Here is a 21,734-nt window from a genome sequence, read left to right on the forward strand (position 1 = left end):
GCAAGGAAAAGCAATACCGTACTTTTGTTTTCCTTTTGTCAGGTAGCTTACTTTGAGATATTTTCAATAGATAGAGAAATAATATATATACACTTATATATATAAAAATCACAACTTTTTTAGAGCACGTCTACTTTTAAAAGAAAACTTTCCCAAGCTGTTTTCACTTGTTTCATCATGTGATTTTCTGTAGCAGCAGAAAGCTCTGTGCTAACATGCAGTGGGGGGAATAAGAGTGTTTCTATAACTCAAGTAGTGACCATCAATTTGTTTGCTATCCTGGAAATGCAGTGGCTGCCTCTCCTCTCTGAACCAACATGCAGGAGCAGGATGGGATTTGCTGGTGCTCTGCAGTGGGACATCATTCACCAGCGCTTTCTTTACTGCTCTCCAAGTCCAACCACTGCCTTATCAAGTTGGAAATCCTCGTTTTGGATCTCTTACATTAAAAAGCTGTTAATATAGCAGAACTCAAGGTCATCCTGGATCACTGACTGCAGGAAAGACAGAATGCAAACCTGCAGAGAAGCTGATGTTTGCTACCAATTACTGTTATTAAAGCACCACTGTCACTGAGGGACCTTTCTCACATCAAAAAGCACAACGGGAAAACCACCAGGAACTCCAGCCAAAGAGCAGTCATTGAAGGAATAGCACTTCATCTGCAAGGTTCTGAAAGAGTAACCACCATCCCATAATATTCCAGGACACTGCCATTCTTATCTGGGGCAGAGTGGGCAGAAGCCAGGAGCAAGGGCTGCTGTGGTGCCTGGCAGGTGAAGCCTGGATCCCAGCAAGGTGACACCCAAAGGAGGGAGTGATGCTAGTTAGCTGGACTTCAACACTGGCCTGAAGTAAGAGACCTTACCTCTCACTTACTGCCCTAAGCTCTTGCAGAAATAAAGAGCCGCACTGACCTGAGGCTCTTCTGTGTCTGAACTGGAACACCATGTGGCAATTTAATGCACTTCAGCTTCTGCCAGTTGAGTTCACACCTGGAGGTGCCTTAATGTCCCTTGAGTACCTGCTGTGACAGCCCCTCCCATCCAGAGGATGCATTCCCCCCTTTGGAAAGGGTCCTGTCCTTGCCTCTGCCCCAGCTCAGAAGTCCAGAGAGCATCATTCAGGTTTTTGCTAGCAGTTTTCCACAGCAGCCCATGCAGCCTATGGGGAACTCACACTTCCAAAACCCATTTTGCCATGATCAGTAGGATATCAAAGCTTGGAAGGGAGCTGCTGGCAACCACAACACACCAAAGCAAAGGAACGCACAGTGCATGGCATGCATTAGCCTTCTCCTCTGCCCTGACCCAGCTAGCAGTGGAAGATCACACCCAGGCTGCAGGCCATGCTCTCTGTGCTGCCCCAATCTACTGTTAGCACACCAGGGTGCCCCTCAATGATCCCAGGTCTGCATCATCATTGACCAGACATGTTCTCTTCTGATGTCGGGTCACAGAGGCTCCCACTTGGGATCACACACCATCCACACACCGCCTCTGAGCACAAGCTAGATTTCTTCATTATTGAGCTTGACTGCTATATGTAAACAGCATACATAGAGAAGAAGCTTGCTCATCATCAAATGAAGCTTTTATTGCCGTTTTCCTTAGAGGAGACCTAAATTCAAAGCACCACGACATGCAAGTCTTGTCAAGCAGCAGGAGTCCCCTCTCTAACTTGAATCTGGTTGTTCTTCATTTCTGCTGCCTTGAGCAATTCTGCAAAAATTCCTTTGAAACTCAGAAGGCAGACAGGTTCAGCAATATTATGTGAAACTGTTACAAAATTTGGTAATGAAGGGAAAGTATTCAATGCAGACAGTCTTTGTAAATCAAAAATCAAGGCCATATGTCCAGAACCCTAATTTGAGGATAAATCTGCATGCATTCAGTTTGAAATGCACAAAAGGATCATAGATACACCCTTATGATTTTTGAGACTTACTTAAAAGGAACCACTGTGTGATTGGGCTAGTTATTAGCAGAAGGCAGGATACGTATTTGTGATAATTAAAGTCCTAGAAGCAGCCTATGGTGGGCGCAGAAGGGATAAAATGCCTTAAGGAAGAAGGAACAAAGAATAAAGAGGCACGGGATGGTTAAGCAGAAATTATTCTGCCTGTGAGAGAAAGAAATTATGGCTACTGAAAGAAAAATTAGGAGGGTGAAAAGCTTGGGCATAAATGATCACAACCTACAGCAGGTATAACTGTTAGTGCAACCCCATGATCCCAGTGGACCAGTGGAAAAGGAAGTGCTAAAAGCTAATTAGTTTTGAAGAGCTCTCACATCTGTCTCTTCTGATAACAAAGTTCCACGACCCCTGCTAGCTTCAGAGTAGTCCTCCAAATAAATTAATGACTAAGAAGAATCACAAGGTATGTGACAAGACAGCTGCACTGACTCTTCAAATTAGTGGTCCTCTACAGTTTTCTGTCCCAGTGGCGCTCTTTGCCTCCTGTGCTACTTCAGCCAAGGTCTGCATCCTCCATTTTGCAACACGGCATGGATAAGGTGTGAGGTGCTGGTGCCACTGAGGAGAAAATACCCAAAAATTGCTCCTAACAACTCCCTGTCTCCAGAGAGCTAGCAGCAAGCACACTTTTGGCTTGCTTAGAGCCACTGCAGCAGATAGAGAAGTCACCTTATCCACCCGGTCTTTCAGGCTTTCAGAGAATAGGTTCTCTTGTTTGGCATGCTAGCACTGACACACTGCAGCTGTGGAGCACTCCGGTTTGGTTAAGAGCTACAGGGGATGTAAGGAACCTCTGAGGGTGAGACACAGAACAGAGGATAGGAATGCCAGTCCAAACATCCCCACGATGGGAATCCCACCCATCCGAGGTGCTCCCTGCACCGTCTCTCCCTGAGGCTGGCTCCTCTGTATGCCACCATTGCCAACCTCACACCTGCTGGATCCTGCAGGCGGGTGTCTCAGGGCAGACCCACAGATCTCAGGTCTGCAGCATGAGCACTGTGAGGAAGGAGGTCCCTGAGGGCCCCTGCCTGGAAGCACAGCTGGCAGCGCTGCCCAAAGCTGGGTGGGCAGCTCACTGTGCCAGCAATCCTCGAGTCAGCAGCCACGCTGCAGATTTACTGGCTCACTGCATTAACCAAGGGCAGCTGGGAGTTGCTGCATCTTGATGGGTAGCACCCATTAAATGGCACTCATGACACAGGCTGGAAAGCTTCTTGAACAAGGTCTGACAGCTCCTGACATTCAGAGACACTAAACTTGCCTCTTGGAGGACTTTGTGTTTACAGCACTGCCATTAATAAAAGTCTCCTAATTCTGTAAACCTGTCATCTTTAGCTATAAGAATCAAAGTGTTTCTGCTCTACAGAAAGACACATCACATTTGAACTATTAAAAAACAGACCAAACATTGAATGCTTTCCCAAAAATCCTTTTTTTTCCATCACAGAGATGCAGCAAGAGCAAGCTCATTACATTTTTCCTTCCTCTGCAGAACATCTTTAAGGATGATATCTCAAAGGTGAGATGCACTGCTCTGTCACAAGGGTAGTAACCTGTAAAAGCAAAAAAGATTTGGAGGGAGCTCCCCAGTAAGAGTTGTGTAAAAGCAGAACGGTCACCAGATCTAGTTTAGGACTGAAGGAAAAATTGAAGAGCTAAAGTAGAAAGCTCTGAATGGCAGTTCAGAGGACCCTGGCAAAGTCAGAAGACAATAAATCTCAGATCACTTACTACAAAAGCCATCCAACAACTCCTGTTCTCCAGGTCTGTGAACATGTTCCCCAGTGCAGCTGAGTTTGGGTACAGGACCACAGAGCTCTGTTTGGCTTGGCTGCACAAGGTGCAGGAGAGTATTTCTACCCCTGGTCTCTGGCCTGGCACGCTATGCCTAGGGCACAGATCATGGTCAGATTAGTGAGAATTCCCATTCAGCATAAGAATATCCTGAATTTACAGAAACAATTATTTCACTGACAACCATCAAGTCAAGAGCCAGGCTAATACCCAGTCCACGTTCTGTACTGTTGTTAGAAGTAATCTACTGAATGGACAGAATAGCAAAACAGAAAGGTCATCAGCCAAAATCTCCACATCACCCAGAGGACCAGCAGAATGGCACAGTGAGTCCTGCAAAGCTGATGCCCTTTGGGGTCTCAGAAGTCTGTTGCTGGCTGGGCAGAGATGAATGCCTTCATTCTCAAAACTCCAGTTTTGTGGTGAGTCTCTCAGGCTAACCTACAGCTGTTGGCTCCCCAGAGAGAGACTATCAGGATTTTCAGGTATTTGTGACACAGATGTGAAAGTTTTGGCAGTTCTGTAAAAAAGGAACGGCAGATGCTGCTTTATTCACACAGCATATGGCACACGCACTGTCCTCAGTCTCTGCATCACCAGACTTTTGCAGGTGGATAATGTCATACAGATGGCCTGGATTCCTACGTACTTTTATGAAGTTTTGTGCTGTACGTCTGGCAGTTAGATGACAACACCTTGTAGCTCCCCAGATGGTTTAGTTTTAAATCTGTGGCAGAGCAAGCAGGCTCCTACAGGCATGTAAGGCCTAACCATGATGTGGAGATTCGTCAGTTTCAGTTTTTAAACACTCCTGAACCATCAAAGCCACACAGTGAGCGTTTCAATTGTGAAGTACCCCACTGAGGATGAGCTGCTGGTGCACCAGCCTTTACCATCTTGCCATGTTATGCACAGGTGGACAGCCTCCAAATCTGTGATAACAAACCAACAGGTAACAAAGCATATCCTGGATTGGAATTATAATGTAAAAGATCCTACCTGACCTCCAAGCCCCATTTTGTCACCTCAACACATGCAGCAAATCCAGCATGTCCAGCACAGTCCTGCTGGCACATGCTTGCAGAGAGGACAGAAAGTCAGCAGGATCCTCTGCCAGCTCTGGATGAACAGCTTCCCAGATGCCAGAGCTCTCTTCTTTTAGAGTACACTTTTACTGACATCCTATAGCCCAGTACAGAGCCTTAGTCAACATCTCCTGTCTTCAAAAGCTCCTCAATCTACTTAATCTTTCTATTACATAGACTTAAAGAAATAATTTGATACTTCCTTGCTTAACTTTTACAATGTGCTTTGGAGAAAAAGCTGCTTCTGGGCATGAGCAAGGCACACAACAGTGAAGGCAGCACTGTAATTTTGCAGTGAGGAACCTGCATGTGAGCCCAAAGTCCCTTCAGATACTGTCCTAAACCCAGGTTTGCGCTGTGATTCATTATATAAAATGGGGGTAACTGGACACAGAGGTACAACTAAAATGAAATTCTGCCTTAGCTTTGGATAAGAAGGATGAGGAGTTTCCCGAGCTGCATTCCAGCAAAACACACTGGAATTCTTAATGCATCCCTTTATTTTTTCCCCTCAGTAATCAGCCACCCAAATGCTGTGGTTTTCAGGAGCAAGTGGGAAGTTTGAAAAGATAAAAGACATGAAAAGGAGCAGTCTTGATGGGGTTGCCATCTGATTCATCCTAACAAGGAGGAACCTGAAGGGAACTCAAAGAGAGCTCACATCTATTTGCACTTGGCAAGAAACACTGTCAGAACTTCTACCTCATTTGTTTTAGCTCACTTAATTCATTTGATGTTGCAGATGTTCCCAGGAACAGCAAGGCTGCGTAGCCAGCATGGTGACAAAACTACTCCACTTGAAAGAAAGCTGGAATGATCGTGACCTTGGTCTAGTCAGATACTCTGCCCAACACCACCTGTTGCAATGTCAGACTAACACAGAAACAGCACCAGCACTAAAAACCCCCACTGTTCTCCATTGATTGTCACATCGGATCAAAGCTACTTACATGCTGCTGTCCGTCAGCGACATCGTATCTGCATCACTGGACATGCTCTGCTGCTCGCTGTCGTTGGCGCTGGTGGCTGGTGCCATGGCATATCCCGTGTTGACATAGTAAGGGTTAACAGGTTCTCTCCATGACCCATGCCTGGAAGAAAAATGTAAGTGTCAAATTAAAAGGACAGAACCTTGACCCTGCTCTGCTGGGTTCTGTGCACCGCAGCGCAGAAGGACTCTGTCCTACAGCCCCAGCGTTGGTGACACACTACAGAATAAGCTGTGTTGTCATATTAAGTTGCATTGATAAAACCAGGAACAATATGACTCATAGCTGGAAGCCAAAGGGAATTCATGAACTAAGGAAGATGATACTTTTAGAGCTGAAGAGAGAGATGGAACAAGACTACATGGCAGAAGTCCAATTCACATCAGGATTTATTGCATCCATTGGATAACTGCTTAGCACTGACATTTTATGAGCATGGCAGGACATCTAAAAGCAATATCTAGATTATGAGACATTATCTTTCTTAGTAAAAGTAGGATTCTTTCTACTCTTCCAAGGTAAGCATGACTCACTGATTTAATGTTTGCTCTCAGGTCCTTCCTTACCTCACTCTAACATGTTTGCCAAGGCAGGGAATTAAAGTCAGGAATGGCAGTTGCTTGCTAAGTGGAACCTGCAGCCAACCTCAAATGTCACACCAGGGTACATCAAACACTTGCAAATTCCACTAGCAAGGACCATCTAATAGCACTGGCTTTTCCAATGGACAATCTAGCCATGAATCTACAGAGGCTACTTTGTACACAGCACCAGGCCTTGTCCTGCAGGCAGGTTATTCAAGTACATCTGCAAACAAGCCAACTTCCTTAAACAAAATGGCTGGGTGAGAGAGCATCTGCATGAGCTACCTTGAGGAGCCAGTTCCTTCCTTGGAAGGAGATCTGCACTCCTGGTGAAGAAACCTGTGAAACAAAGCAAACAGATCCCTTGCACTGACTGCCACTGGCAAAGGAAAGCTACAGCTACCAACATGCCTCCAGCTCCAGCACACATCACACCAGCCATGTCACACAGGCATCATATTGTCACTGCAAGTCATTTTGCAATTTGCCAGAAAGAGGAACAAGCTGAAACATTCCTACAGGCACAGCAGCACCATTTAATTCCCCACTCGCCCTGCCTGCACCGCTGCATGAAGAACACACATCCTGAAGTCTATGAACGCTGCAGCTTTCCAAGCTGTTACCAGCACTGAAAATCAGAGTAACATTTCATTCCAGATCACCACATTCAGCATGATCTGTCATTTAGAAACTCAGCAACATGCTCCCAGTTGATGCAGCTCATTATGGACCTTGAGCAAAGGCTTCCAGGGAGGGCACACCGTGCAGCTTGTGCTTCCCAATTCTGCTGTGAAAAGCTCTTCCAGCTGTACTGCAGAGGTCAAAGTCCTACAGACAAAAGCAAAGTCACTGCCCTGATGAATTTACCTTTAGATAAGACCAAAAAAAGCCCCAAACCAAACCATGAGAAACGCACAGATGGAAGCACTGCAGGCGAGGAAGACAAAGGCAAAGAGACAAGTTGGCAGTTTTGGCATATCTTTATGAGTATGAACATATGATAACCATCACCTGGATATTGATCATCACCTGATCTCACTACACTGGCCAATAAATGAGCAGAGACTTGCATACAGCTCATTTGAGGTAGAGGTTTTCAGAATGATTTATGAGTACTATGGGATTTGGAGTACGTGGATGGAAGCACTATCAAAGCAATTTAGAACTGAGTCAGACAGGGCTATAGCTTTCACACTGCTAGGGTGAATAGTTTCTATTCATATGCACCCTGCCCCTTTGCTCCCAGAATCAGAACCAAACAATTTTCCTTGTAATATAAGGGGTCAGGACACCGGCATGTTCATAGGTCACAAACATTTTTTTACTGTTTTAGGCCCATCATCATGTCTGATAGAAGCTATTTCACCCCTGTTCTCATAAAGAGAAAACCAGTATTTTGCTTACCACAAAACAACAAAAACTCCAAGCTGCTTCTCCTTAGATGATAGAGCTCAGCATAGAAGCAGAGTAAAGAGCATCCAAAACTGAGTCACTTGAGGGTTATCACTACTGTTTGAGGCAAAGGGATTTTTGTGAGCTTCTGTCACTCTGCTGTAGCACAGAGTTGGCAGTGTTGGAATGCTTACCTGTGCCCAGGGATGGTGAGTCACCACAGACTTTTTCAAGCACACCAACTTTCTGACTGTCACTTCAAATGTGCACTGATGCAAACTTATTTCTATATCCATCAGATTTCCAAGCAGATTTCTAGGACAAATATTTAAGGCTGGAAGTAATTTGATCAAGTTTGCCCTAAAAAAGCAAAATATAATAAGTGAAAACCTTCCAGCACCCATTCACCAGCTCTCCCCTTGCATAATGGTCAGTTCTGAATATTAAAGGAATGCTGTGCCGTGTAACCTTCCTGTCAAATCTGATATGACAGTTGCATGATGGAGGCAGATAAAACCTCTTAAATTGAGGTGAGAATGATGGATAGGTGAGGCCTTCCCTGCAGGCAAAGAGAAGGATGCTTTTTGGATAACCCAATTAAAATAGAACACCAACTTCTAGTGGACCTTTTGTCAGGCATCTCTGGAAGCAGCATGGATTATTCTAGCAGTATATTAAGAAAGCACTGTGATACGCAGAATAAAATGCACAGATCAATCAATTTCTCCTTTGTATTCGTTGATCACTTACAAGGGAAGGAACACACCTCCTAACACCCCAGAGCAGCCCCGCTGATAAGGCAGTGCTTCTACACACTGGGATGTACAAGGTAAACAAAACCCTGTGGGGTTTTTCATCACCTTAACCTATCCCTCCACTTTTGGGAAACGGCAGAATTTGAATCTGTAGCTTTTAGTGCACTTTGCATAGGAAAAAAGTTCAGCTTCTCCTTTCTGAAGCTCTTCTGGTGTGTCTGCAGGGTGGAAGTTGCAGGTCATGATCACAGCCCTGCCATGGCTGCTAAGCTCTGTGCCATGTGTCCTGGCCAGCTGCACCAGCAAGGTGCTGGGGCTGCACAATCCATCTAGGAGCCCAGCTCTGCTGCTGCAGGCAGCTCAGAGCTCCCATCTTCTGCCCAGGAAGGGCAGCTCAAGTCTGTATGTGGCTCTTGAGCACCCTCCCCAAGGGCAGCCAAAGGCATGGGGATGCTGCCACCTCTCCTTTTGGAGGGGGCACCCCAAGAGCCACGTCCCCATCACAAACCTGTCCCAGGCATTCAGGGAACAAACACTCAACTCCTACTGCTAATAACACATACTGAGGGAACTGAGTAGTGTAGCCTGGAAAAGGAGGCGCAGGGGAGGCCTCATTTCTCCCTACAACTACCCCATAAAGGAAGCTCTACTGAGGTGGACGTCAGTCTCTCACACAATAAGCAAAGGGACAAAAGGAAACGGCCTCAAGTTGCTTCACGGGATGGTTAAGAAGGATATTAGGAAAAAATTATTCACTGAGAGGGTTGTGAAGCCTTGGAACTGGCTGCCCAGGGAAGCAGTTGAGTCACCATTCCCGGAGGTGTTTAAAAGACACGTAGATGTGCTGCTCAGGGACACGGTTTAGTGGTAGACTTGGCAGTGCTAGGCTAACAGTTGGACGTGGTGATGCTAGCAGACCTCGGTTCAACCTGATTCTGTGATGCTATCGATACACAGCTCCTTTCTCGCAGCCTCACAGCTTCCTGCAGGCCAGAGCCCCGGGGTGCAGCAGAGCAGACAGGCACATGCACAGCAGCAGGTCCGGGGCTCTGAGCCTCCTCCCTCCTCTTCTCGCCAGGAAGCAACCAGTGGCGCAGATGAGAGCCTGGTTCTGTCGTGGGGCTGAGGGAAGGCTGCCTTCCCTCCCCTCCAGCAGCACAAAGCGTTTTAAGAGTTATTGGGTATGAGTCTGAGAGGGCTGGAGGAATTCAGGAGGTAACAGCGAGCAGATGGGCGCCTCATGGCACTCTGCTGTTCGGCAGCCGGGACACAGAGGCTCTCCTGGAGCACTGCACAGGGCTGTGGTTCTTCCACTGAGAATGCAGGGAAGAGTTTGGTCACGACTGTTGTATTTAGCTAAAATTACACACTTAAGCATGTATACAACAGGGATTACTTCCATTTTAGCTCTGCCTCTAATACATCAATGCAAATGTAAACTTTCAGTAAGCGTAAGTACATGGAAAGGGTATAAGATTTCAAAGCAATCATAACAGGTTACATTACTTTTAAGGAATCCATCTGTATTCAATCCTTCTCTTAATGTTCCCTCTCCCTGACAACTCTCTTCAGCTGGCTCATATCACTATTTGAATGTTTTGTGCTGTGCCTCTGAAGAACGCTTTCAACATCTATTAGCAGGAAAACATTAAAGGAACATGGAGTCTAACAAAAAACTGGTCACTTCTGATCTGGGAGGGGAGGCTGCTTTAAAAGGGATTCAGACACACTTGGAGCGTTTTGAAATGTCAGCTAAAAACTTCACATACCAAGCTCTATGTGCTGATAAGGGCAATAAAAGGAAAGGTGAGCATTTAAAGTTAGACTTCACAAAAATTCCTGCAGACTTCTGCATTCATTTTGGACCAGAAGTGCAATGAACTTTTTTGAAATTAACATGTAACATTTCACACGCTGCAGAAATAAAGCCTTTCTCCTCTGCAGCTCTCAGTTGTTCAGCCTTCAAAGCAATCGCACGAGGAACAGTTCTAACAAAGATCAGAGTGACCCAAGCAAGTCAGCCCGACCGCTGCCTTTTCTTTTCATACAGCTCTCCACTGATCACTGTCAATTCCACTGCTACTGACAGGGGCCAAAACTTTTAGAAAACGAGTAAGCATTTCCCTAAGGTTTCCTCATGTCTGTTCAGAGTTGATTTTGCATAGCCCTTTATTTTGCAGAATCACAGAATGGTTTGGGTTGGAAGAGGCCTTTCAAGACCATCTAATGCACACCTCTGCCATGGGCAGGGACACCTCTTGCGAGATCAGGCTGCCCAAAGCCTTGACTCTGAGCACTTCCAATCCTGCTCCTCAAGCCAAGACCAGCACACAGCATGAACGTGAGCACCACCACGTTTCAGAGCTTCCACTGAAGTGAGAGGAGAGGTTGGGGCAAGAAGACCAAAGACACAGATTACCTGGAGCTCCCACCTGCACCATGAATCTCTTAGAACCATTCTTTCCCTTACAGCTTTGGATTCCTACACATAACTTCAAGCTCCCATGTATTTCAATTCAATTCAAAGATGTGAAAGTGCTCAATTTCTGCCAAACATGCTGCTCTTTGTGTAAAAAAGGCAGAACTGGTATGCTCTGGGGAAGAACTGTATCACCGTCAGCATCCATGGTGGGAGAAAGACTCAAACATCCCGTCTGCAAAGCCAAATCCACACAAAACAGTTATCAACTGGGACATTCCTAACCCCATGCCATATTCTGAACCTTCAGTCATCAGAGGTTGGGTGATCTCTTTTTTTTCAATAGGGAGAAGTCCCATTTTCCAGACAGCTTGAGCAGTGAGGCGGTTGATGATCACCCAAACTTCATGAGCTGCCTTGAGAAGCTCTGTGCTGCAGGAGAGGGGATACATCCCTGAGAAGCACATCCTAGCAAACAGGCTCTGCAGAAGCTCAGGATCTCTCATCACAGCAATGGGCAGCTTACTGCAGTTATGCAGCTCTAATACTCCCCCCCTGCACAATCACCTTGTGCAAAGACACAGCTCCAAGTTTCCTCTTCTGGGTTGATGCCATTAAAACAGGGCCCAGAGATCACGGGGCCCATGCTGCAATTCGGTGAGACCCAGTCACCAAATGTCTGTTCCCCCCCTGCTCCCTTCCTACGTTTACCTCTACCAACAAGTGGGTAGCTGTCACATCCTTCATGCCATGGAGCCACTCAAAGCCAATCCATCAAATTAAAAGGTGAGCATGTTAGCTTATGATGTATGAGCTGAAGCAAACAACTTCAGCAAACTGAAATAGCACACGCTATTAAACAGTGCAACAATCCAGAGTGGCAGGGTCACCTTTAAACCAGAGATTAGAAAGGTATCTGCAGAGAAGTCTGACTGGCAACAGTTACACACTGGTCCACCTCAAGTTTCAGTTTCCAACCCAGGGTACCATCAGCCGCCACCAAACATTGCAGCACATCGGGTATAAAACCATCAGAGATGCCCCAAAGCATTCACACTGCGTGTTGTGAACCTAAGAACAAAACGCCTGTGAAGATGTAATGCTAAAACCTTTACTCCTGACGGGATTTAACCTGCTCCAAAGACACAAAGCCTAGTCAGGAGGTTAATATTGGGGATTTAGCTGATAATTTGATTGCAAATCCTCAGGGTTCCTCTACTTAAAACTCTTCCCAATTACCATGGGCACTCAGATACTGCTGTGCATCTGAACTTCACCACTGCCAATGTCAAGCTAATCACATGTGTTCTAAGCAAGGGCAGCTTCTTCAAAGATCACATCAATTCTGGACAAGTTAATCTGTTCTTTGAGGTCTCCAGATGGCTCTCACCAAGAAGACTTCTAGCTCTGCAGCCTGAGAGCGCGGCAGCCCAAGCGCTCTGTAGAGCATTACAAAGAAACCAGATCAAAGTTCTGTCTTAAGAGAAAAAAAAAATGAAATCTGAAGTTTGAAAAGCAACAGCAGCCTGTCACTTGTAGGCTTAAAGATGACTCCTGCATGCTCCAGCTATCAGGGAATTTATGATTACAGTCTGGCTTTTAAAAGCCGATGAAAAAAAATGACGCTCTTTAGCACTCCTTGCCTTTGCAAATCTGTATCTCCTTCCGCGCTTATTCATCCTCCCACGCTGGAGGAAGAAGGGAAATAAATAAAAACTTCACTAAAAGTACAGATAAGAGCTCTTCTCTTTCTTTCTAAGGCATTCAATTCCATTTCAGGAATACACTGAGATTATTTTATGGGGACCTTCAGTAATTATTGCTTGGTATTAAAGCACGACTACAAAACCAAGATCTAACAAACTGAGTTTCCAACTTGAATCCCTTTGCATCTATCAAGGACAAACTGCTTCCAAGGACTATGGTACAGAAGGTGCATTCCCTGCAATTAAGTGATTTAGATCCCAACAGAGGCAAGCCTATGCAACCACTCTGATGGAGCTCTACATATTGCTCATTAATGACAGACGTAAACTCAAAACTGTACAGTCTTTTTTTCCCCACACGATAAAGTCAAATCGACCCTAAAAACAATGCGTATCTTCCCCAGGATATGACCAAAAAGCTCATTTACTTAACAGCTCAATGCACAAGGAATGAATTGGAAAAAATAATATGGGCAACACAATGTCTGCACATCAATTAACAAGCTGCTTGGATCTCCCTGGAATAAGCAAAGGCAGCGGACTTGTTGTTTTCAGGTTTTGTTCTGCTATCTAACAGGAACAGGTATCATTTCAACCTATCAGTCCGCATTCACACCACAGCACAGCTTTTTTAAGAAAATGACATTCCCAGTATGAACCTTTATCCAATATGAGAGACTGTCATTAAACGGGGAATTTTTTATCAAGTGCGCCAGGTATCCGCCTGTAATAACTGCAATCTGAGCCTTGCTGCTGTGGATTAGCACGGCAGACTGAGCCCTGAGACCGCCACTGTGCCCACAGATGTGCTCCCAAAGAAAGCCCTCTGCTCAGCTATGGGGTCTGCTGGGACCCTGTGCCTCTGTGCCCGATTCCTCCCCCCTGGGCATGTAGGCTGGGAGTTGAACATGGATCACACAGGGAATGCCTCTTCCCAGCAGAGGCTCTGCTGAGGGAAGAAGAAGCTGAGTGAGCTACCCTTGCTCCAACCCCCAGCACCCCACATCTGCTCCATGGGCTCGAGTGGGGCCTGGGTGCAGCAAATGGCTTCCAAACGCCTGGCTCTGAGAGGACGGGGAAGAGCAGGGCTGTACCTGGGTCTGCTTGTAACCTGAAGGCGGCAGCGGCTCCTCTTAGAAACACCACCGCCTGCAAGCTATCAAATTAATCCCGGGATTTCAACAGCTTTTCTACATTATTTTTCATCTCGACCAAACCACAAATTTACTTAATGACTAAACCAGGCAAGCAAGCACTTTGTTTTCCAGGCAGCGGGGACCTTTCTGACCGGCTCCAGGTTTTCAGCACACACATCTGCCCAGCGTCACGCCAGGGACGGGCTGCTCTGGGGCACCAGTGGCACTCCTTGGGCTCCCACACCCAGCGTTGGGACTGCAGCGCAAGCAGACGAGCCAGGCCGCCAGTCAGGGCTGCCCTGGCCGAGCCAGGGCCAGGCAGGAGGAATACAATAAGAACACTGTGTTCCAGGAATTATTGAATAAAGAAGAGAGCATGCTTTTGGCCGGCAGGATCCAGCGCTATAATTCTGTCTGCCGCTTTTCTTCCCCGTCTGAAGCAACATTGTTTGTCCACGCTTTTCTGAAATGGAAAGTATTTCCTCTTCTTGACTCGTTCCAAAGAAAGATCTGAGGAGGCCTGGTAGAACCAGGCGTAACTGGGGATTCTCCAGCGCCTCGGCTGCTCCTTGCCAACACTTCTGCTCAACAAGAAAGGCCTTACAAGATAAATTACGAGCAGATTTCTCTGCAAGCCCAGAAACTTAAGACCAGAGCCTGCAGGATGAGTAAGTTTTTGGATGGGAACAAAGCATCCAGCTCTGGCTAAAGACTTCAGTGCGTTTCCTCTCCTTCCTCTGCACCTACGGAGCCTCTTGTGCACTCCAGAACAGGGCACGGTACAGCTCTGTGCCCACAGCTCTGTGGGCCACGCTGGGGAACCGGAGCCCATGGAGCCAAAGGGCACTCCGGGCATCCTGGCTCTGTGCCTCCTTACACCACTGAGCTTTCAGGGAGGGAATAAAAACCAGAAATGCAATCTGCAGTCCAGATTGCTTCCAGGGATGAATTTCCTGATAGTCAAATCAAAGCAGTGGTGTCGCAGATGGCTGAAATGAAAGGGGAAGATACGCAACTCAAGTGGGTTCCATTTGATAAAAATGAGTTGCAATGTTGAGGTTAAACTTCTTCCCTGCATCATTGGGCCACTTAGGCTGAGCTGGACAGCCACAGACTTACCAGCCCCAATTAAATCCTCACTGAAATATCAGAAGAAAGTATAATCATTACCGATTTATTGCCAACAAGCTTGGTATTTCAGTGAAATTACAAATTTTGGTGGCAGAAGAAGCAGTGATGCCATATTTGAACAGCTGTGAGGCCTGTCTCAGCCCTTCAAAACAATCTAGGTTTGTTTACAAAGCACTCTGACGAAGACCTGCTAATGATGAGGTGCACAGGACTACTGAGGGACTCCTAGTACTAACAGTGCAAACAAAAACCCCCTTCTTTCACTGAATAAGGTCTGCCATGCAACACACACGAAGCAAGATGTCTGCCTCCAAGCACAGCCACTCACCGGTGTCTTAACTCCCCCCAAAAGAACGAAGCATTCCCCCATGAACCTTCGGGGGGACCAACATCCAGACCCAGCTGGAAACAAAACCAGAAACCTGGAGGGCTGGCGAGGGCTGGCAGAGATAAAGCTGAGAGCTGGAATTTTGTGGTTCTCCCAGAGGGGAGATTCAGCTGATCAGAAACATCCTAATCTTCCCTCTCCACGTACATTAAAGGTCAAGAAGTAGGATCAGATATTGGCAGCACATGACAAAAACCACTCAAAAGGACCTTCCCAAAAACATCTCATACTTTCTCATTCAAAGGTCCTAAAGGGCTTCTTTAACTTCACTTCAATATAGGGAGCACATTTAAGTTTAAAGCCAGGAGACCAATAGATCAGGGCAGGACGGCTCCCCCACACCAGACTTCTGTCCCCATCTCCCACTTTAGAATGAGCAGCACTCCATAGGCACCAGCTGACTGCCACCGTGACAGAACAGTGGGTCTCGGCAGTGCAGCACATGGAACAGCTTCTCCAGCAGCTCTCTGGAGTCTCACAAGCTCCACAAAGGTGGCTGTTAAAGGATCCTTGTTGGATCACATCAACAAACAGCAAGCTGTACCAACAGCAAAATGCTGGCAAGCTGCAAATTTTCAACCTTCTCCATCATTTACTGCTTGACTCTGAAGAGACCTCAGCATCATAACTCAGCCTTCTGGTCTCCACTGGGAGCTGGCAATCAGGTGCTCCTTTCTCCCTCAGACCGACCTGACATGCACGACGTGGTGGCTGAGGCAAGGTCAGGGTGGACTGAAGGGTAGCAGCCTTGACAGGGGCCATCAGGGAGTGACAGCAGAGATGGGCCCTTGGTGAACTGTGCAGTAACAACCAGAAGGAATGAAACACATAAAAACTGGGTCTGAGGAAGACAGAGACCATTAAAGAGGATCTTGCCCTTTCTACACATGCGTTTTAATTTTTGCTTTTAAAGAGTTTAGCAGACTGACAGCAAATAATTTACTACTGTTCCCTGGGAAACAGGCACACAGCTGTTACTGAGTCTTCCTTTTAAGTAAAGACTAAAGTAATTCTTTTTTAGATGGAGCAGAATTCAGTCCCGGCCGCAGCTTTGGGACAGTCCCCTAACTGGGACCTGGAAGCCAAATGATTCAAAATCACAGAATCACAGAATCACCCGGGTTGGAAGGGACCCCAAGGATCATGTAGTTCCAACCCCCCTGCCTGGCAGGGCCACCAAACATCCACATTCAGATCAGGTTGCCCAGGACCCCGTCCAACCTGGCCTTGAACACGTCCAAGGACGGGGCATCCACAACCTCCCTGGGCAGCCCGTTCCAGGGCCTAACCACTCTCCTAGTAAAGAACTTCCCCCTAACATCCAACCTAAATCTTCCCTCCTTCAACTTAAAACCATTTCCCCTAGTCCTGCTGTTGTCAGCCCTTTTGAAGAGTTTACTCCCCTCCTGGCTGTAGGTTCCCTTCAGGTATTGATAGGCTGCAATGAGGTCACCCCACAGCCTTCTCTTCTCCAGGCTGAACAAGCCCAACTCCCTCAGCCTGTCCTCATAGGGGAGGTGCTCCAGCCCCCTGATCATCTTAGTCGCCCTCCTCTGGACCCTTTCCAAAATCTCAATGTCTTTCTTGTACTGAGGGCTCCACACCTGGACTTAACTCCCCCCAATCACAAATCACAGGAGGTCACATTTTTAAATGATTGATGAAATCGGAGGATTCCGTTTCTAAATTCTGGTAGCTGCACATTTACAAACAGATCTAAATTCAGCAGTAAGAACACCTGAGATGTGCAGTACCTGAAGGCAGACAGCACAGGTCTGTTGGCAATGCTTATTTAAGGCATAGAACTCAAAGGTAAAGAGAAGAGCTTTGTTAGGCACCTCTGCTCCAGAACATGGCAAAGACCTTCAGCTTCAGTGAGAGCAGCAGGGAAGCCTGGTTGATACGCACTCCATTCCATTACAGTGCTAAACCACCACACAGGGCAGTCATGTTTGTTATTTCTGTATGCACTTTACAGCAAGTAAAACCTCACTTTAGGAACTATGCTGAGGTTTGTTGTTATTTTTGCCTTGTAGAATTCTTCTGTTTTACTTCTCTTCCATTAGAACAGGCAGATATATGAGCTTTTACCTTTATTACACAAATTCCACAATATCTTTTCATCTGGTATGCATTATTGTGGGAATATATATGAAGTACTATGTCCATTTAAAGCGCTGTAAAAGAGCTGTTTGAACTCTCATTCCATTCCTACATATCTTTATGCAATTAAAACCAGTTGACAGTTCTATTTAGGAAAAATAAGCAACAATGCAAGCAATCTGCCTTTTTGTTCTAAATATCTTAGCCACTGTCCAGATAAAAGCCAGCTGTGTGGATTTTAACCTCAATTTCTTAAAGACACAAGCCTAGATGACCAAACTCTAAGCACTTCTGATACGCTTTTGCCCCCTCCAGAATCCTGGGGTACAGACTGCCTGCTGACACTCAGCCAAATGGCAGAGGGGAAGGAGGCTCCAAATACACTGTGATAATTAGCAAAAACTGGAAGGTTTGTGGAGGTTGAATGCTGTGAATAACGTCAGGGCTGAGGCAGATCTCAGTCTTGACAGGCCAGCAGAAAATCAGCATGGAGGAGAGATGTTACAATGGCATCAAGTGCTCAAGGAGGCTTTACAACAACGTGTTAGGGCTTAAATACTTTCTCCTTAACACAGCAGGGCAAAGCAACCTATTGTTTAGAAATAAATATAGTCTTCTGCTCACCTCCCTGGTAGCTGGCACACGCTATTACTGATCCTGCACTACCTCTGCAGAACTTAACGTGCCCAGGGCTCACAAGAAATGGATTGACATCCTTCTTTTCCCTCCTCTTTGTACTTTATCTAGCTTACATCACTCAAATGTTACACTGAACACAGCATAATTCACTCTGCTGGAGATTCTCTGCGGCACTTCTCACAAGTGAATCCTGTGTTTATTTGCAATGTTATTCTAGAGGAGGGAAAAGCTCTTATCCTCTCACATACAAAAAGCTAACGTCAATGCTGAAATAGTCAACATTTTCTCAAAATCTGCTTTATTTGAAATGCTCTGGGCCTAACACTCAGCATTTTATGTCTGCCTTACATGCTCTTGCTCAGTTCAGTAAATCGGAACTGGGGCCTTCAGTTGAGCACAGCAAATCTGCAGCATGCACAACAAGGATGGTCCCAGGAACAAGAGCTGCTTTGCAGGATGTCTCTGGCAGAAACCAGCCACAAACTTCTCTGCTTGCACCTTCTGCCTCTTTTACTGCGTGGCCTTTCAGAAAAGCAGAAGGTAAGGCAGGTGTCTGGTACACTTTGCTTTTGACCCCTCCTCTGTTAGCTCCCATAGCACCTGCCAGCCCATGCACTGAACTAAGCAAGCAGCCTGAAGAAAAAGCCTGCGATCACACACATCAACAAGCAGCTGCAAGAGGAGAAGAAAAGGTTATGAAATTCCATGAGATAGCACCTTGCATGAGACCTGGTGTCCCACGTCTACGTGGGACAAACATTCGCAGCACCTCTCTCCCAGTTAGTTTTATGGCTTTAACAACAGAGTTACGATCAGTTCACAGCCTTCCTCTCTGAGGTGAACAGGGTTTCTCCTCTCCATCCTGCAATTCATTTGCATACAAGGGAATTCTACCCTATTGTCAGAATCTGCTGAGATTAGTGGGTTATATTTCTTTATGAGAGGAAAGTGACAGGCATGCAGATACAGCACACCAGGGAAGCTTTTCCTCCTGCATAAAGAGGTAGAACAGAGGTTGAAGAGGCACCCTCCAGCTACAGCACCTGAAAACTCCTGGCAGCATTGGAAAGCCCCTTTCCAGGTTCCAACACTCTCTCTGGCCTCCCTCTTGGTAGCTGCTGGAGGATCCTGCTCTCCTTACCTCTTCCCTCCTCCCAGTCTTTCCCCCCAAAGCTGGTTTTTGTTGCTGTTGTTTCTTATTATTTTTTTCTGAGTTCCTTTTCCAGAGGATTGGAGAAAAGAGGTGGCTCAGCCAGCAAGGAGCGTCTGAGCCTCCAGAAACAGGAGCTGCAGCAACAGGAATTGCAGTTTTCAGCCTCTGAAGTCTCAGCCACGACCATCTCACATATGCTTCTCAGAGAATCTTGCTGCCAGAATCCACAACAGAGCTTGTACGATTTTCAAAAGCTTACAGTTTAGCCAAATTTGGGTGGTTTCTCACACGGCCAGCAAAAGGTATGTTCAAGCTGCCATGCCAATCCCACCCCCCAGCAACCCACTTGCCAAATGGTACATGCCTGCTTCAAAGAGGAAAGTTGGAAGGTTATCAATGGAAAGTAAATTGTAAGAGTCTGACATGAGCAAAACAATGTAATTTCCTCCTCCTCTATTTTTGCTAAAATTTGCCAAAGTAATTCAGCCTTAGGCAGAACCTCAGTGTGGAAGAACACCAAACATAAGTCTGATAAAGATATGAGCAACTAGAACGAAGTTTTATATAATGGGAAGTGTTAGGCAACCACGACGGCTGCCAGCTCCGCCTATATAGTAAATGAGTGATATTTTAATATCACTATTAACTCCCCCTTCAAAACTACGAGTGAGACTGCAACGTGAGTCATAATATCCTTGGCATCAATTTTGATCGCAAAGTTGATGAAAGCAACCGTCCCCAAACCTGTGTGTGAAAATGTAGCTGAATTAATCAAAACATGCAGGAGCTTGTGACATCAGTGTCTGAGCCTGTGAATCTGCATTTACAGCTGTGAGACTCTTGCATGACATGATGTGACAGCAGAGATGCTCGGCCTGTGCTTCTGCTGGCAGCACTTTGTCCCATCCAGGGAAAAGAGAACAATATTCACCAGCAGTTCATATTAAAGGACAGATCTTTCGGATCTCTGTATGTATCCATGATGTACAATTCACGTCTGAGTAAGTGAGCCAATACCCGTCAGGGTTTTGTAGGAGAGAAGTAGAGTGCAGTGGCTTCATGAGGGAAAAGCTGATACTAGCTGGGAAATACAAAAAAACCTTTGCCTCTCACCATCCTGACTATTGCAGAGCGAATGAACTACAGAAGGACGTGCTGGTGATGTGCTGGTGAGCATCAGGTCCTACAAAACCTCATCTAATCCCAACCAATGCCACTTCTTCAAGTGATGAGCACTACCAGCCAAGGCCTGTCATCCACCTGGCTGCCATTCAGCCAAGGAGAGCAGGTTGAACTGTGGTAGGGAAGAGGTCTGCTCAAACGGACGTCCAAAGCATTTGGAAATTTTAGTTCAAGAGCAAGAAAAGATTTTGACCCAGTTTCAGATTTGAAGTCCATCTCCTAAACAAAAGCAGCTTTAGTTTAAAAGAGCCAATTCTGCAGATCGTTATGCTGCTATTACACAACTCCTAATCCCTGAAGTGGGGAAGATGTGTCAACGCCAACCCAAGCACATCTCTGTCATTTCGGCTGGACTTCCAGCCTTCCCACTGAAGATTTCATTCTGTTAAACCTTTCTTGAAGAATGCCAAACACTAAAATCTCCCAAATATTTATTGTAATTTCTTTGGCTACACTATCACAAGTGCCTAAATTCCCCTTCTCAGTTGGAGAGCTATCTAGACCAGAGGTCTCCAACTCTTTCAGCCTAATAAACATCACAAAGGCTCCTGAGCCTCTCTGAGTAGTAAAGGAGAGATTGTTTGCCGCCACAAAAGGAACAAAAATGACCAGCCATCCCCTGCTGGCTATTCTCCTCCCCTAAGAACTTGGTCTAATCCCCTCCAGCATACAGCCCATCAAAGACAATGTGCCAAGGAAGGAGAGAACTGCTGTGCATGCTGATTCCCAGCTCGGCAGCGGTTCCCGAGGACCACAGCCAGCCAGCTGCTGCGAGCAGCTCCCTCTGTGCCGCCGTGCCAAGCCAGAAGGTCGCTTTTCATCCATCTCTTCCTCTCACCGAGTGCCCAAAGAAACCATCAGGCTGCTCGCAGCTCTCCCGGGCTCCAGGAGCAGCAGAGCTCTTCCTACAGACTCCCTGGCCCCCAGGAGCCCAGCAGACAGATGGGTTGTGGAGCGGCCTGTGGCTCTCACGGCCACACTCAGCCTGTCACCAAGCCAGCCACAACGCACCTCGGGTTCAGCCAAGCATTCCAGATGGAATGCAAAGGATGCAGATCACAGAACATGCTGCTATCTCTCCTCCAACATCGAATTTGCAGCATCCTCTAGGTGACAAGGAGCTTGCGCCGCTCCTGTTGACAAGCCATGCAGGGAGCACGAGCACGCAGTACGAAAAGGGAGGGAGGCGAGCCAGAAGCACAGGGCTATGGCAGCTCTCAAATGCTGTGCCAAGGTCAGCCCTGGAAGCACCGCTGTCTCTAAAAGAAGCCATAATTGAGAAGGTAACATTATAAAGC

At 46.5% G+C, this 21,734-nt stretch overlaps 1 protein-coding gene across 2 annotated transcripts in view; it reads right to left on the reverse strand.

Moving 5' to 3' along the window:
• Window positions 1-21,734, reverse strand: part of AXIN1 (axin 1) — a 70,071-nt gene that overhangs the window by 26,374 nt on the left and 21,963 nt on the right. For both annotated transcript variants that reach the window (XM_048961783.1, XM_048961782.1), the window contains exon 3: window positions 5,810-5,950. In XM_048961783.1, the coding sequence (XP_048817740.1) occupies window positions 5,810-5,950 (141 nt within the window). The remainder of the gene's footprint in view (window positions 1-5,809; window positions 5,951-21,734) is intronic.

Source organism: Lagopus muta, chromosome 15 (genome assembly GCF_023343835.1).
Source record: "Lagopus muta isolate bLagMut1 chromosome 15, bLagMut1 primary, whole genome shotgun sequence".
NCBI classification, from domain to species: domain Eukaryota; kingdom Metazoa; phylum Chordata; class Aves; order Galliformes; family Phasianidae; genus Lagopus; species Lagopus muta.